Source organism: Manacus vitellinus, unplaced genomic scaffold, assembly GCF_001715985.3.
Source record: "Manacus vitellinus isolate BGI_N305 unplaced genomic scaffold, ASM171598v3 scaffold_8_pilon, whole genome shotgun sequence".
NCBI lineage: Eukaryota > Metazoa > Chordata > Aves > Passeriformes > Pipridae > Manacus > Manacus vitellinus.
In genome coordinates this window covers 26,306,802-26,320,220 of record NW_021940864.1, presented here as the reverse complement: position 1 = coordinate 26,320,220, position 13,419 = coordinate 26,306,802, and the positions used below count along the sequence as shown (strand labels likewise).

The 13,419-nt window shown below is 35.8% G+C and overlaps 1 protein-coding gene across 1 annotated transcript in view; it reads left to right on the top strand.

The window, feature by feature from the left end:
- Nucleotides 1-13,419, top strand: part of RYR2 (ryanodine receptor 2) — a 379,203-nt gene that overhangs the window by 103,301 nt on the left and 262,483 nt on the right. Inside the window, exon 4 of the mRNA XM_029965125.1 lies at nt 7,571-7,675. Coding sequence (XP_029820985.1) covers nt 7,571-7,675 — 105 coding nt within the window. The remainder of the gene's footprint in view (nt 1-7,570; nt 7,676-13,419) is intronic.

The following is a 13,419-nucleotide window of genomic DNA, read 5'->3' as shown; positions in this document are numbered from 1 at the left end:
AACTGATTTCAGCAACATAAAATGGAAAATGTAATTGACTTAAAACAAAATCCTAAAAAGTTAAAATTTGGTGTCCATTATGTTTTATAATTGATAGTTTATGAGATGAAGAAGCAGGTTTTGCTTCTCTTAGACATATTGTTTCTTGTTCAAAATAAATGAATTATTTATAAGAGTTAGTATTCTGGAAATTAGTAATTATGTTTATTTGGATGTCATTTTTACATTCTATAATTCTACTGTGAAGATTTCACCTATGGGATAAATTTAACAGTAAGAGAATCTCAGTGAATAAGGATCTGTTGATTATTATGCAGAGGTAAGACTTCCACTGACACAGGTCAGGCCATGTCAGTTATTACAGCCACAAAATATGTGCACATTTGCCCTATTAGTTTGACCCTTAAAGGTTATAGGATTCCTACTTTGAAGAATGATTGTTGTAATGTGCATGGGTTATATTAAATCTGGTCAGATATTAGGAAGATTTTCCTCTTGGGGGTCTGCTATGCTTTTCAAAAAGGGGCAGAATAGGTCATCTTTCTGATGCTGCAAGAATCAAAGGATAGCCGATTCTTTCCAGGTTCTAAAGCAACAGTACCCACCCATTTGTTGCACCAGCTGCAAATACAACATAATCTCTAAGAATAAAAGAGAAAGTTAAAGTTTTGGATAATACACATAAGATTAGCATAATAAGATAGAGTTTGCAGGATCAATGTGAAGTTAAACAAATCTTGTTTTCTTAATTTGAATGTGTGCCCAGAACCTCTGTAGCACTGTTGATCCTGTAAGTTTTTTTATTTTACTAATGAGCATGGGATTTTCCTAATTACCTTCAAAATTAACACATTTACACTGCATTAGTGTGGCACATTATTAGCTAATGTTCAGCTGAGCTTCTGGCTACAGCAACATATATTGCAATGGGTATTGAGTTGATTGACTGAGTTTATCTGGTGATGCTGTAAGTAGTTATATGGCTCCTTACACAATATCACTTTTATCTGTTGCTAAGAGTTTTAAATTTTCAGAGAACAGATAAAAAGGAAACGGCTCTCAGTAATGTAGATATGTTGGACTTATGTGTGGTTAGAAAGGAGACTAGAGGGGAGAGATGGAGGATAAGAGAAAAAAACCTCTTTACTTATCCATTTTAGAGGTGAAATCTCTGAGACCCTTAAAGAAAGAAAACACTGTACCGGGAATTACAACTTCCAAGCAATTAAAACAGTCTGGTCTGTTAATAATGGCTTCAAGACCTCTGACAGCTCTCAGGATCAAAGCTATTTCCAAGGATCAAAAGCTGAAAAATTGTAAAATGAAACTTTGACGCTGTTTTCAGCATAAAGGAAAATACTATAATTGTACTTAAGTAACATCAGTCTAAATAGAAATAGGTTTCTTATGGATCTTTAAATGAGACTGTAAGAGGAAAAAAAACCAAGAAGCAGTTTCCTTCTGAATGTTGTTATATCTTCAAGTTTGTGCAGCCTAAGTTTCAGGCATACACAATTTTCTTTGCCAGTGAGCTCTGTTCCGTGGTGACCAGCACATGACATTCACTATGTGAAAATGAGTAGGGAGGGATTTTGGTCTTTACTGTTGTGTAAACTCTTATGGAGATAAAAACTAGTAACTCCTTGAAATCGGACAAAAAATACTGTAGATGAGTGTTTCATATATCAGCAGTATGCTCAGTGTATTAAGATTTTTTTCACTGATGGGTTTATCAAATCTAACGCTTCGTTTATGAGAGAGTTCCTCACTTGGAAATCTGGACAAGATGGGGAAACATTTTATGTGTGACCACAAGAGAATATTTTTTTAAAAATTAAAACAATTGATTCTTTAAGTCAGATTAACAAGGAGATCAGCAGGTAGAGGCATAGGCAACTAACACATAATTCAAGAGAACCACTGAGGACATGGAGCTGTCTTGTGTTCTAGGATTTGAAAATGAATGATTGAAATGTGTTTGGGTCTGACTTCAGTTCCACCACTAGCTGTTTTTCTGGTTGTTTGTCTCCTTTTTCCTTCTACTTTGTTTTTTTTTCCCTATGGACCCTGTTCTCATTTTATCTTCCTGGTATTCCCATGAATTTTTAAGTTTTATCCCCTGAAACAGTTGTCCTGTGAAAAAGGACTCTTCAGAGCTTTCAGTTGTTAACAAGAAACTTTTCACTGTGTGAAAAACAACATATTTCAGGAAGCAGAACTTGACCAGATTTTCAAAGTTTTTCCTAGAGAAAGTGAAAAGAATATTTGTGACAAAGAGCCACTCTCTTGTCAAACTGCTTATCCTAAAACATGGGGCCATTACAGTTTTTAGATATAGTAACCTAAAAAGTTTTGAATGTTGAGAACTTCTCTTCTTTTGAGGGAAACAACTGTTTTGGACAGAATGTCCTATAAAAGCCTCATACAGAAAGTGATAATTTCAGACTGAAATAGTCATAAGCAACTGATAGCAAACTTTTTAGGAGGTGGCCAGGCAACCTTCACAGTCTGCTGATGGTGAATACATGGGAGCTTGACACTGTTACTGGAGGAGTGCTACAGAGAGGACGGTGTTACTTGACACCATCCTTTCCATAGAGCTGAAACTGTAAACCTCATAATTAATTCTCTGTCTTTTCCACTTTGGGATTTGATGATTGTAGTTTGTCCTATTTGTCTGATGGGACTGGTCGTCAGACCCATACATTTCTGTACTGGGCCCCTTGTTTTGATGACAAACGTGAAAACGTGGAAAGCTGTTCCTTCTATATACAGTCCTAGAAATGGATCTTCTTACTTGGTAATATTGAGTGTGTTCTATCACTGTCACTGGACAGAATCTCATTTAAGTAGAAAGGATGGCCAGAATGATGGAGATCTATAAATTTAAATGTAACTTGAAAATATCTGGTGGGTTCAGTTTCTTTCAGGCTACTCCCACAAATAGAATTACAGATGTTTTGCTTAAATTCTGTGCTAAAATTAATTTTCTGAGTTGTCCTCCTTGGATTCTCAAAGTTAGGCATTTAGTAAATGAGCTAGTGTTAAAAAAAGTTATGAACACCCACATCTCATTTTTTGACAATGATGCAAATGATAGATGCTTTGTAAATCAGGCTACTTAATTAGGTGATTTTTTAGGCATTGCTATGTGAATGTTTAGTATACAGCTAGAAATTAAATACCTGCAAGTCCATTTCTTTGGGAATCTGGTTAGAAGAGAAATAAACCCACACCCCTGAGCCTAGGAAAATAACTAAGAAGCTTGCAAATAACTAGGAAGAAAAATTAAGCCGAGGTAAAGCTGCTTATTCTTAGAGACAGAATTCTGTTTGCTGATGTAATTTATCATTCTTCAGTCTTGTATTAATATTTATGAGAGGCAGAAGTTCAGTTTAGATTCACAAGATTACATGCAACATATTACATGAGCAGGTCATACATTACTGTGGCTTGTTAGCACCGTGTGACCATCAGAGTAATGACGGTGGGACTGAGTTTTGCATCTCAGCCTCTTGCTTTCACTGGCGTGTGGTATGCTTGGAAATAGTAATTCACTAAAAACTGAAATAGAGTGTAATGAATACATTCAGTATCCATGATACAGTGTAGGTTGGAATACAGCTAGGGATATTTTTAAATGGTGTTTCAAAAGCTTTACTCAAAACACCTTTTTAATAAAGGGTATGATTATCTAATTTGTGAATCTGCCTCCCGCAGAGTAAAGCATAATTTACTATGCAAATATTACTACAGAAAACTAGTGTACACAATAAATGTAGTTTAAAATGATGGGAAGAAATAAAGAATTCACCAATTTTCTAAATAATCCAGAAATTCAGTAATAGATATGCTTTAAAAATAAAGATGACTGTTATGTTATTTTAACTTGTCTAATTTTGTTGATTGGACTGTTACAAACAACAGAACAATAGAAAAAGGTAATATTTATGTACTGTTCTCCTAGCAGAAATGAATCTCCTTTTAAAATTTAATATAGAATTTCTAGTTTATTTGTGTAATATCTTTTTTTTAAATCAAACTACTTGCATGTTAGTAATTATGTCTGAGTAGAAGAACAAGAAGTGGCAGCCAAAATCATTAGTGCTTGAAACTCTGAGATATACAGGAATTACTGAGTTTTACTTTTTTAAGTCACTGGGTGTATTTTATGTTCAAATCCATTAAAATATAATTGATTTTGCAAACATGTGAAAAATAAAATGAAAATAAATTGTTTTGAATACTGTCATTGCTTATCAGAATTTTCCACCAATTTTTTGAAGTGATACAGATTCCCTGTACTGTCCAAGGACCTCCTTATATACTCTGTCACAAAACAAAAGAAAGAAACCTTTTTGAAATATGAACTAATTTTCTGTACCTTTGTTTAGAAAGTTACTGCAGCAAAGCTAAATACAATGAAAACTGGTGGAAAAAAAGATTGAAGATTGCCAATATGGTTACTTATATCTGTTAAGTAATCTGCTTTTGAGCACTGAGCAGTTTTTGGAGTTATAGATTGCATTCTGTTCTCAAAACAGAGATGTATTGTTATCATTAAACTGTTGAAAATTTCCGGGTAGTTTTGGTATTTATTAAAAGTGCACTGGTGGGTGGTTGTTGGACATGTAGCAAAATATTTTCTTTAAAATTATTTATTATTTAATAGTGTACTCATAGTCTAGCAAAGCAATTACTAAAAAACCTGCCTGCACATTTCACCTGTTCTTAAGAATCTGATATTGACAACTGGTTGCTACAGGTTTTCCTTATGGACCCTAGAATAAGCAATTGCTTTCCAGACTGGGTACTAAAATCTACTGTGTAATTTGTGTGAAGATACCTTTCGACAGGGAGTGTGAGACTGCCAGTATAACATAGAATACCTTTATTTTTTGTATTCCGTCCTCTGTCTCTATGTGAGATAATATGAGAAATAAGGTAGACAATCAAAGGCCTGGCAAAGACTCTTTCCTTCCTCATTTTTATGCTTTGAAGAGATGGGAAATGCACTGTGAATAATGTTTGGTATGTTTAAATGAGGGTTTAAAAATAAACTGGAATTATTGTTTTATGGAGAGGGCTATTCAAAATAGGAACTTTCAGTTTGTGTCTGTATGCCAGCCTGAAGCCTCATCTTTTAAATCCAGAGCTTTAAAAGCATCAGCATTGAAATGGAGGGTATAGGGGTGAGCAGAGCTGTAACTGAGCTAAATATATTGGCAGCTCTGCATCTGTCCTGCATCTGTCCGTGCTCTGATTGTTGTACATGCCGTGATTGATGCAGCCTTGCCCGTTTGATCTTCAGTGGAGCAGATCTGGGTGAGGAACTGCCAGAGAGGAAGGTCCAATTCACATGCTTACTGCAGGCATCAGTAGCTGCATCTTTCTTCAGCTCTTAGGGGAAGCACAGTGCTCTCTCGGGGCCACCAAGTGTCTAGGCATACGTGCAACAGAGATGAGGTGGGATAATGTGCTCTCTCTTTTGTCTCATGAAAAGGAAACTGGCTCTAACATTTTGCTAGACTGTAAGAAGACAGTACCTCTTCCACTTAATTAAAGCAAAATGGTCTCATACAGTTCTCCTTTATTACTCTCTGGCAGCAAAAAATGTGCCTTACTCCCCTATGAGAATAGCTGAAAAATGTTCATTGGGACTTCATACCTCAGTTTAAATGGGGAAGGAAGAAAGTGCTCCTGGCTGTCTTGAACATAAGGGAGAATGAAATGGAGGAAGGGGTGTCCTTGCTATGTTGGCTTGATCGATGTGTGAAATGATGCGGGATTTTCTGTATTTGAAAGTGTATAACCTATAGGGTAAGTTCAGTAGTAAAAAAAATGGTAGGTCCAAAATCATATGTGTGAGACATTCTGCCAGCAAAAATCCTGCTTAAGTAACAGTAATGAATGACAGTGGGAATATTGTTATGGAGACTTTGTTTGCTTATAGTTGTTTGCTTATAACTAGATACAGGAAGTGTAGCCTTGACTCATTTCTGAGCACAGTGTACAGAGCATCTTTTCCTGTTTTGTTCATACTCTTGTTTGTCAGTCATTCAGTCTTCACTGGGAAGAACTGGACTGTTAGGTAGTTTGTTTCTGTGAGACTGTCTAGAATGGAAGATTGTCCCCACATTTACTGAGTAGAAGCAACACCTTGCAACCCGCAGTCTTTGAGTACTCTCCTTCCTGCAAAATTAATTTTGCATTAATTTTATTGAAATATAAGTAGTGGAAGATAATGAAAGATTTGTTATGTGTTAAAAAAACCCTGAATTACTGTACTTAGTGGGAATGAACAACAATTTAATAAGCTGTTAAGTGTATGAATAAACTAACTTTTGAAAAAAAATGGGAATGAAATGGTTTTCCAACTACCTTTTGCAATTTGGCCTTGGAAGAGGTCTCTTCACATTGTGCACAGTTTGAGTAAATGTACGATTTTACATCTTTAGTAGGAAAAGCATTCATGGTATAAAAAATTGATTTCCAATAGTGAATAAAAGTATTACTAAACTCAAATATGCAACTAACTTGAAAAGAAAAAGAGACAACATATGAAAGAATTTCTGGAGGCAAGTAAAGGTGTGTAGGAGTTGCATATTCTATTAACAGAAGAAAAGATCCCCACATAAAATCTGATTTTACTTTGCTACTTAGGCATTGCTATTACAAACCTGTTTCAATTTTATATGAATTTTTATGATAATCTGGAAAATTGTCTTTTCAGTAACTCAATGATATTTTTTTCAATCATGACAAATTAAATATTCATTTTTATAAGACTCTTAGTTTTATCCCTGTTAGAGCAGACCATTGTGAAGCATACTGCCCTTCAAGGCTGAGAAACTGCTGGCCTGGCCTTCATACTCTGTGTCGAATGTTTCTGCTATGAAAATTCATCTTGACCTTCATCACAAGGATGAGGTCTGGCTACGACCAGTAGCCTAAAGACTGAATTTGGTTTCCCTTACAGTCTGAGCATAATGCCTGAGGCACATGTTCCGTATGCTAATGTCCAAGCAGACATTTCGCTGCTTTGCTTGGCAGTTCTTCTACTCCTAATTTTCTCCTGTAATTTTTTTTGTACAACTTGTATTGCTGCTCCTATTCCTTTCAAGGACCCCCTCCAAGAAGAGTCTGCTTCCATCTTCCCCGTAACCACCACTAGATTTGTAAGATATCTCTCCTCCATCTAGGCTTGATCAAGCCCAGCTCCCTGCGGGCACACAGGGTGAGTGCACCAGCCCTGCCAATCCTGGTGATCTCTGCTGAACCTGATGAAATTCATTGGTTTCTTCTTTTATTGAGCATTTCTTTCTTTCAGTGACAGAGGACCATGTACCCCAGGTGTCAGCTTACAAATGTTGAGCCAGGGGAAGAGTTGCTTCCCTTTGTTTGCTGGCTAAGACTTAGCTGTTGCAGCCCAGTATGTGGCTGGCTTTCATAGCCTCAAAGATATAGCAGAATTTTCAGATTCATGGAAAGTGAGGGAAAATAGAGGCATTGGAAATTGCTATTCAGCAAATCTGTTACTAATGTGATCTCATGGGTTTTTATCACCTAGAATGTTCCACCTGATTTGTCCATCTGCACCTTTGTGCTGGAGCAGTCTCTGTCAGTACGGGCCCTCCAGGAAATGCTGGCTAACACAGAAGAGAAGGCAGAAGGGGTAAGTTATTAAATATTCACTTTTTTTTTCATCTTGCAAAATACTACTTTTTTTTCCCCATGGTACCACAATTTTCATGACTGTCACAAGCTTATAGCATCAATAGCTAAATTTTCCTCCCTTGTTACAGGAATGGTCTGTTTTGTGAGAAATTATAAACACTTGCAGCTTCCACTGAAGTTTACCAGAGTTGTAAATTCACACCAAGTTCAATGTGCTGTGGGTCAGTATAGAGCTAAAAGGATGCTTTAATTTGAGATCTTATAATGTGTCATATAAAGCTTGATCACTTCTTCAGGTAGCTAAGCTTTCTGAGCATTCCTGGCTGTATCACATGAGACTGTCAAGTGTGCTGGTTTTCTCTAGAAATAATAAAATTGTTCTGTGTGGCCCGAGCTAAAATGTCCCGTAATAGACTTTTAAGCTGGAAATAGAATATTACTGAGTCTCAGTGGACAAGAAATATGGACAATAACGCATTTTTGCAGTCTGGAAGATGAAGGATATAGGAATTAATGAAATCCTATAGGAAATATTTTTGGTTTTAATAGGAATAAATTGTCTGACTAGCAAATAGGAATTTACAAATAAATCATAGTAGTGTAATTAATGTTCTCTGCTGTGTAATTAATTTGATTTGTTATGCTGTTGTTGAATGTTCCATATATGCTTTGTAGTGTTAATTTGAATGCTATGCTCCAGCTCAAATCCTATAAACTTTAAGTGAGGAAGAGTGACTGTAGGCACAGGAGTGAAAGCTGGCAGAAGAGAAGCATGTCTGATATTTCTGGGAATGCCTAGAGAAAACAAACTTTAAACTAGTGTAGGGTAGTTAGTCCTATAACATGCAAGGCACTGAGACTGAAAATGATATTTGGGAAATGAAGTCTGGGAACAGTCCCATGGATGATCCAAGGTGAGAATTTGTTCTGTCAGTGAGAATTTGTTCCAAGGAGTTAAACAGCAAGAGAATGAAAAGCACATCTGAGGTAGAAGAAGTGGTACCAGTGTAATCAGAGACATGCTTCTAAACCCCTCTTCTCCTAGTCTGTAAATGTTGGAACTAAGAGCAACGAAATCCACAGTGATAAACAAACAAACAAATGCATAAATAAAATAAAAAGGACCGATACATACAGGCATAATGTCAAAAATCACAGTCCAGACTCGAGGACGTGCAGTGATAACTGCGTACAGCCACACGTGTGAAGTAGAGCAACAGTTTTCTTGCTGTTTGTTCCCAACAGATGTGGGCAGGAGCAGAAATTAAAGAAAACGTAGAGGAATGTGTGTTAAAGTAGTGCTATAGGGCAGAATACAGTGAATGAAAAAATGTTCAGTTTTTGAATATAAAGTATTGAAACTTCTCTTTAAATCATAACATCAATTGGCAGATTTTCTGTTGCATTGTCTTTAGTAGAGTGTTGTGGTCAAGTGTTAAGTGAATATTTATTTTTAATATAGAGATCATACCCAGGGAACACTGGAGAATGAATAAACTTCTCTTCAGAATGATTAGAAAATGTTAGGTTGAGTATTCTGCTGGGAAGAAGGAGACTAAAGAGAGCTTTCTAGAGGTCGCAGGTGGAATATTTGCACTAGTTCTGGACTATTTTCTGCACTAGATGTGAGCAGAAAAAGACTTTTGTAGGGCACAGTGACTGATGAGACTTATCTTGTTTGATGGTAACCTGGTATTTTCTGGAAACAATTACTGATATTTTCTGTGCATAACCATGAAGGTCAGAGTTGTGGGCATTCATACCCATGCCTAAATAAAACTGATGGCAGCTGTACTGATGTACAGTGCTTGTACTCACTGGTCTTCTGAGATGTGCACAAAAAAGATAAAGCAGTGGTATGAGTGTGGTCATTAAGTGGCTGTTAGCTGTTTACAGAGTATTTTACTGGGCTCTCAGCATCTGTTAAATGCCAACACTAGCAGAAGATAGAGAGCTACAGCTATACCAACACAGATAGATGGTTTTCACTGAACCATAAATATATTCCTGCTGCAGAATTTGATAGCTTCTGTTCAAATGCATTAGGAATCTGCCTGTGCATCTCTTGCATGCTAATATAGTGATATTAGACAAGATTAATCTTGAAAATAGTAGCTCGTAGATAAAAAAATTAATGTTGTTGTCAGTGTCAGTATTTTTCTTTCTAGTAAGTCAGAGTCAAGAGTGATGATGATACAAAAATGACTGAATATGTACTTGCAGATAAATTAAAAGAACTGGCATTTAATATCTCTATGTAGTTTCTATGAAAAATATACAAAGTTTTCCTTTACATTTATATTTGTATATAATAAGGAAGGTACTTATATAGACAGCTTCATTTTTCTTTGAAATAGCTGTTAGGACAAGTTTTAAGAGAAGAGGTAATTTTGTGCATACATCTGAAGCACTGTTATCTTCTTGGAGAAACTTCAATTTTTTATTAGAATAAGTGTTTCATTTCATTTAAATGAAAGTATAGCAATTTCTTGAGAGATTGTTACTATAAGATGGGTTCAGTATGACCACAGTTTTCTAATGGAAAGAATCCTGCAAAGGGAGGTCTTTTCAGTCCTCGATTACTTTTCATTACATTAGAAATCATTAAGGCTGCTGTGCTTATAAGTGGTCTCCTTGCACTGGTTTGCTTTTTGAGTTATGTAATCTCTTGAATGCTATGTTTATATAACAGGCATTCTTGTTATATAACAGGTAAGTTAGCAATAATGAAATGGTTGAGTAATATAAACAAAATCTCATGCTGACTTGAGTCAGAACAATAAGCAGCTTTCTTGTGACTAAGAAAGAATAACCGTGTACACTAATTGGATTTAATGCTTTTTCTCAAAAACAGACCTGTACATTGTATGCTATTACTTGTCTCACCTTTTATGATGAGGAGGGTGATTTCCATTTGTCCTACTGTATACCCAGGAAATGGATATTGGATACCTTTGCAATAAATACCTACCTTTTTAGTGCAAGAATCTCAAAATGAGAATTTCCATACTTCATGAGATCAGTGATCCATCTGTCTGAGCATACCTACTTGTCTCTCCTGATTCAGCTAAATGCTAATATCAAAGGCAACAGTGGAAAATGAAATTTCATAAGCAAGTACTCTGTTTCTTCTAGCCCTAGGCACTGAGTAGTTACTTTGTGCTCCTGAGGTTGTATCATTTCCCTGTAAAATACTATTCTTAGCTCTGGTAGTTTATTAAAACATTGAAATTCATAGCTTGATTTGGTTTTGGTTTCAAAAATAAAATCACAACTTTCTTTGTTTGCTCAGGTAGCATTATTTACACTTTCCATTTTGAACAGATAATTTTTTTCATTTTGCTGGGTACCAGAGTGCTATATGCATGTACCACTTTTATTAGTTCATCTGCAGGAAAAAAACAAAGAGCAACAAATCAGAAATAGAGAAGGAAAAAGGGAGGAATCCTGAGGAGAGAGAATAGTAGATAATTATATAAATGAAGACTATCATTACATAGTCCAGAGTGCCCAGAGTCTGGGCTGTGATCTTAGGCAAGCAGAATTACAGATGTACTGTCCTAGACAGGCCTACAGCCTAGGTACTATTTTGTAATAATTTTGGCTTGTTTTTTGAGTGTAGCTTTTAATTGTTAGTAAAGCAGATAAATGATGAAAATGGAGATCCTTATGTTTTTATAAAGCATTTAAGACCATAAAAAGTGTTCAGCCTGGTTGAAATTTTTCCAGTGAACCTTCTTTGGAACACTAAAACTCATTAGACTGAATGATCCTGAGAAAGCAAATGCACAGCACTCTGGAATAATTTTTTTTCCCTGGTTGTTTTGTTTGGGTTTGGTTTTTTTTCAAATCACATCTTCCTTTACTAGATTCAAGAGCTCTAACATTTAATACTTTCTTCTTGTGAAAGTGATGAAATGCTATAATCAAATCAGTTCCTGGAAATTTTCTGTAATTTTATTAGGAAATGAAACCTGGCCATCTATCCATTAGTACTCTTGAATTCAGTAACTCCTGAGATTTCTGGACAATATAAACAATATTAAAACCAGGGGTAGATAGTTATGTTCTTCCAGATGTGATGGATATTGGGTGGGAGAAAAGGATCTAACTTTATGTGCCTTATAAGAGGAAAGGAAGGCAAAGTTGTCTGTTTTACATTACCATTCACTGCTGCTGCGCTGTTGTACCTTCTGCACTGCTGTCTTTTGCTCAGCAGAGGTGTCACAGGGACCGGGGAAGGAAGTTGACAGGTTTCAGGTATGAGGAAGGGATTTATAATTTTGTGGCTACTTTCAGTTTTGAGATTTTAACATCTTTTTCAGATAAGTTAAACAACAGACCTGTACATTGTGTGCAATTACCAGTCTCAGCTTTTATGACAAGGAAAATTATTTCCCTTTGTCCTACTGTATATCCAGGAATTGCTTTAATTCTTATCTACAGTATGTGATGTATTGCTGATACTGGTGATTCAGAAAGGTCTTACGACTGGTACCTTTAGATCCAGCACAGATTTCAGCCTATATAGCAGGCAAAGTAGGTAGTGATGCTGGTTGTTACCAGTTTGTTTGCCAAAATCAGAGCCAACATGCATACTCCTGAGCAAGCCTACTGGCTTTAAGTCTCCATTGATGACATACAGGTGAATTTCCCTGATTCTAAAAAATTCTCCAACAAGTTTTTTCTATTGTGTGGCAGTTCTAGAGCTGCCAGAAGAAAAATTGTCCAGACAGATTTGACATGGAACAACATCTTTGTAGCCTCAGTTTGCTCAAAAATGATTCAGACCTTTGTCTGAAAGTTTGGGGTTTTTTTATTCATCCTCAAGCAAACACGCTGCATGAAAAACAAGTATTAAGATAAAGATTTGCCAAGAGGGTGTGAAAATTAAGTGTGAGGTAACCATAAAGTCTATTGCTACTAACTCTTACTTGAAATATCTTTCAAAGGTTTTTTTCATATGATTCAATGTAAATTATTTTTTTCTAATGGGAGTACCTAAGGATTCAAAACAGTGCTACTATCTCTATTTATATAACAAGAGGCTAGTTTGAACTTTCATTCTATTCTAATGCATTTATTACTTCAAAGACATAAAAAAAAGTTTCAGATACAGTGACTAGGTACAGGAAATAAAATTAACTTGGCATTTAAAGGACATCTTACCATTAGTGGACAAGCACAAAGTCACCTATCTTTTATATTGGCAAGAAAAAAAAAAGCTTGTTGTAATTTGAATTACACTTGCTTTGCTTGCGTTTTTGAAATACATCCAGCAGTCGCATGATATAAATAATGTACTACTCTCTTGCCTTATGTCTTTTATAATCCTCCATGACAATTATCATAAATGAGGCCACTGAAATTTGCAGATTCTGGATTGCATTTTATATACCATGCCTGGTGAATAGACTATATATATGTGTGTGTGTGTCTGTTTATATATGACATGTATAAATACAGGTGTACGTGACTTGCTTTTCACATGCCAGTCTGGTGTACATCTTTGTGTGGATGAGAGATGATATATCCCATGCAGAGAATTGTTGTTTACTGCAGAGTTCAATCAGAGTGATTCAGAACTCTTAGTATACTGTCTTTTATAGCACCTTTAATTATTTCTTCTAGCAGGACTAAAACATATTTTTCATTCTGGTCTACCAGAAGATCGGTGAGTGCCAAACCATCCCAACTTTTTTGTTGTGCCATCCATCCACAGGAAAATCTCATGTCATTGGG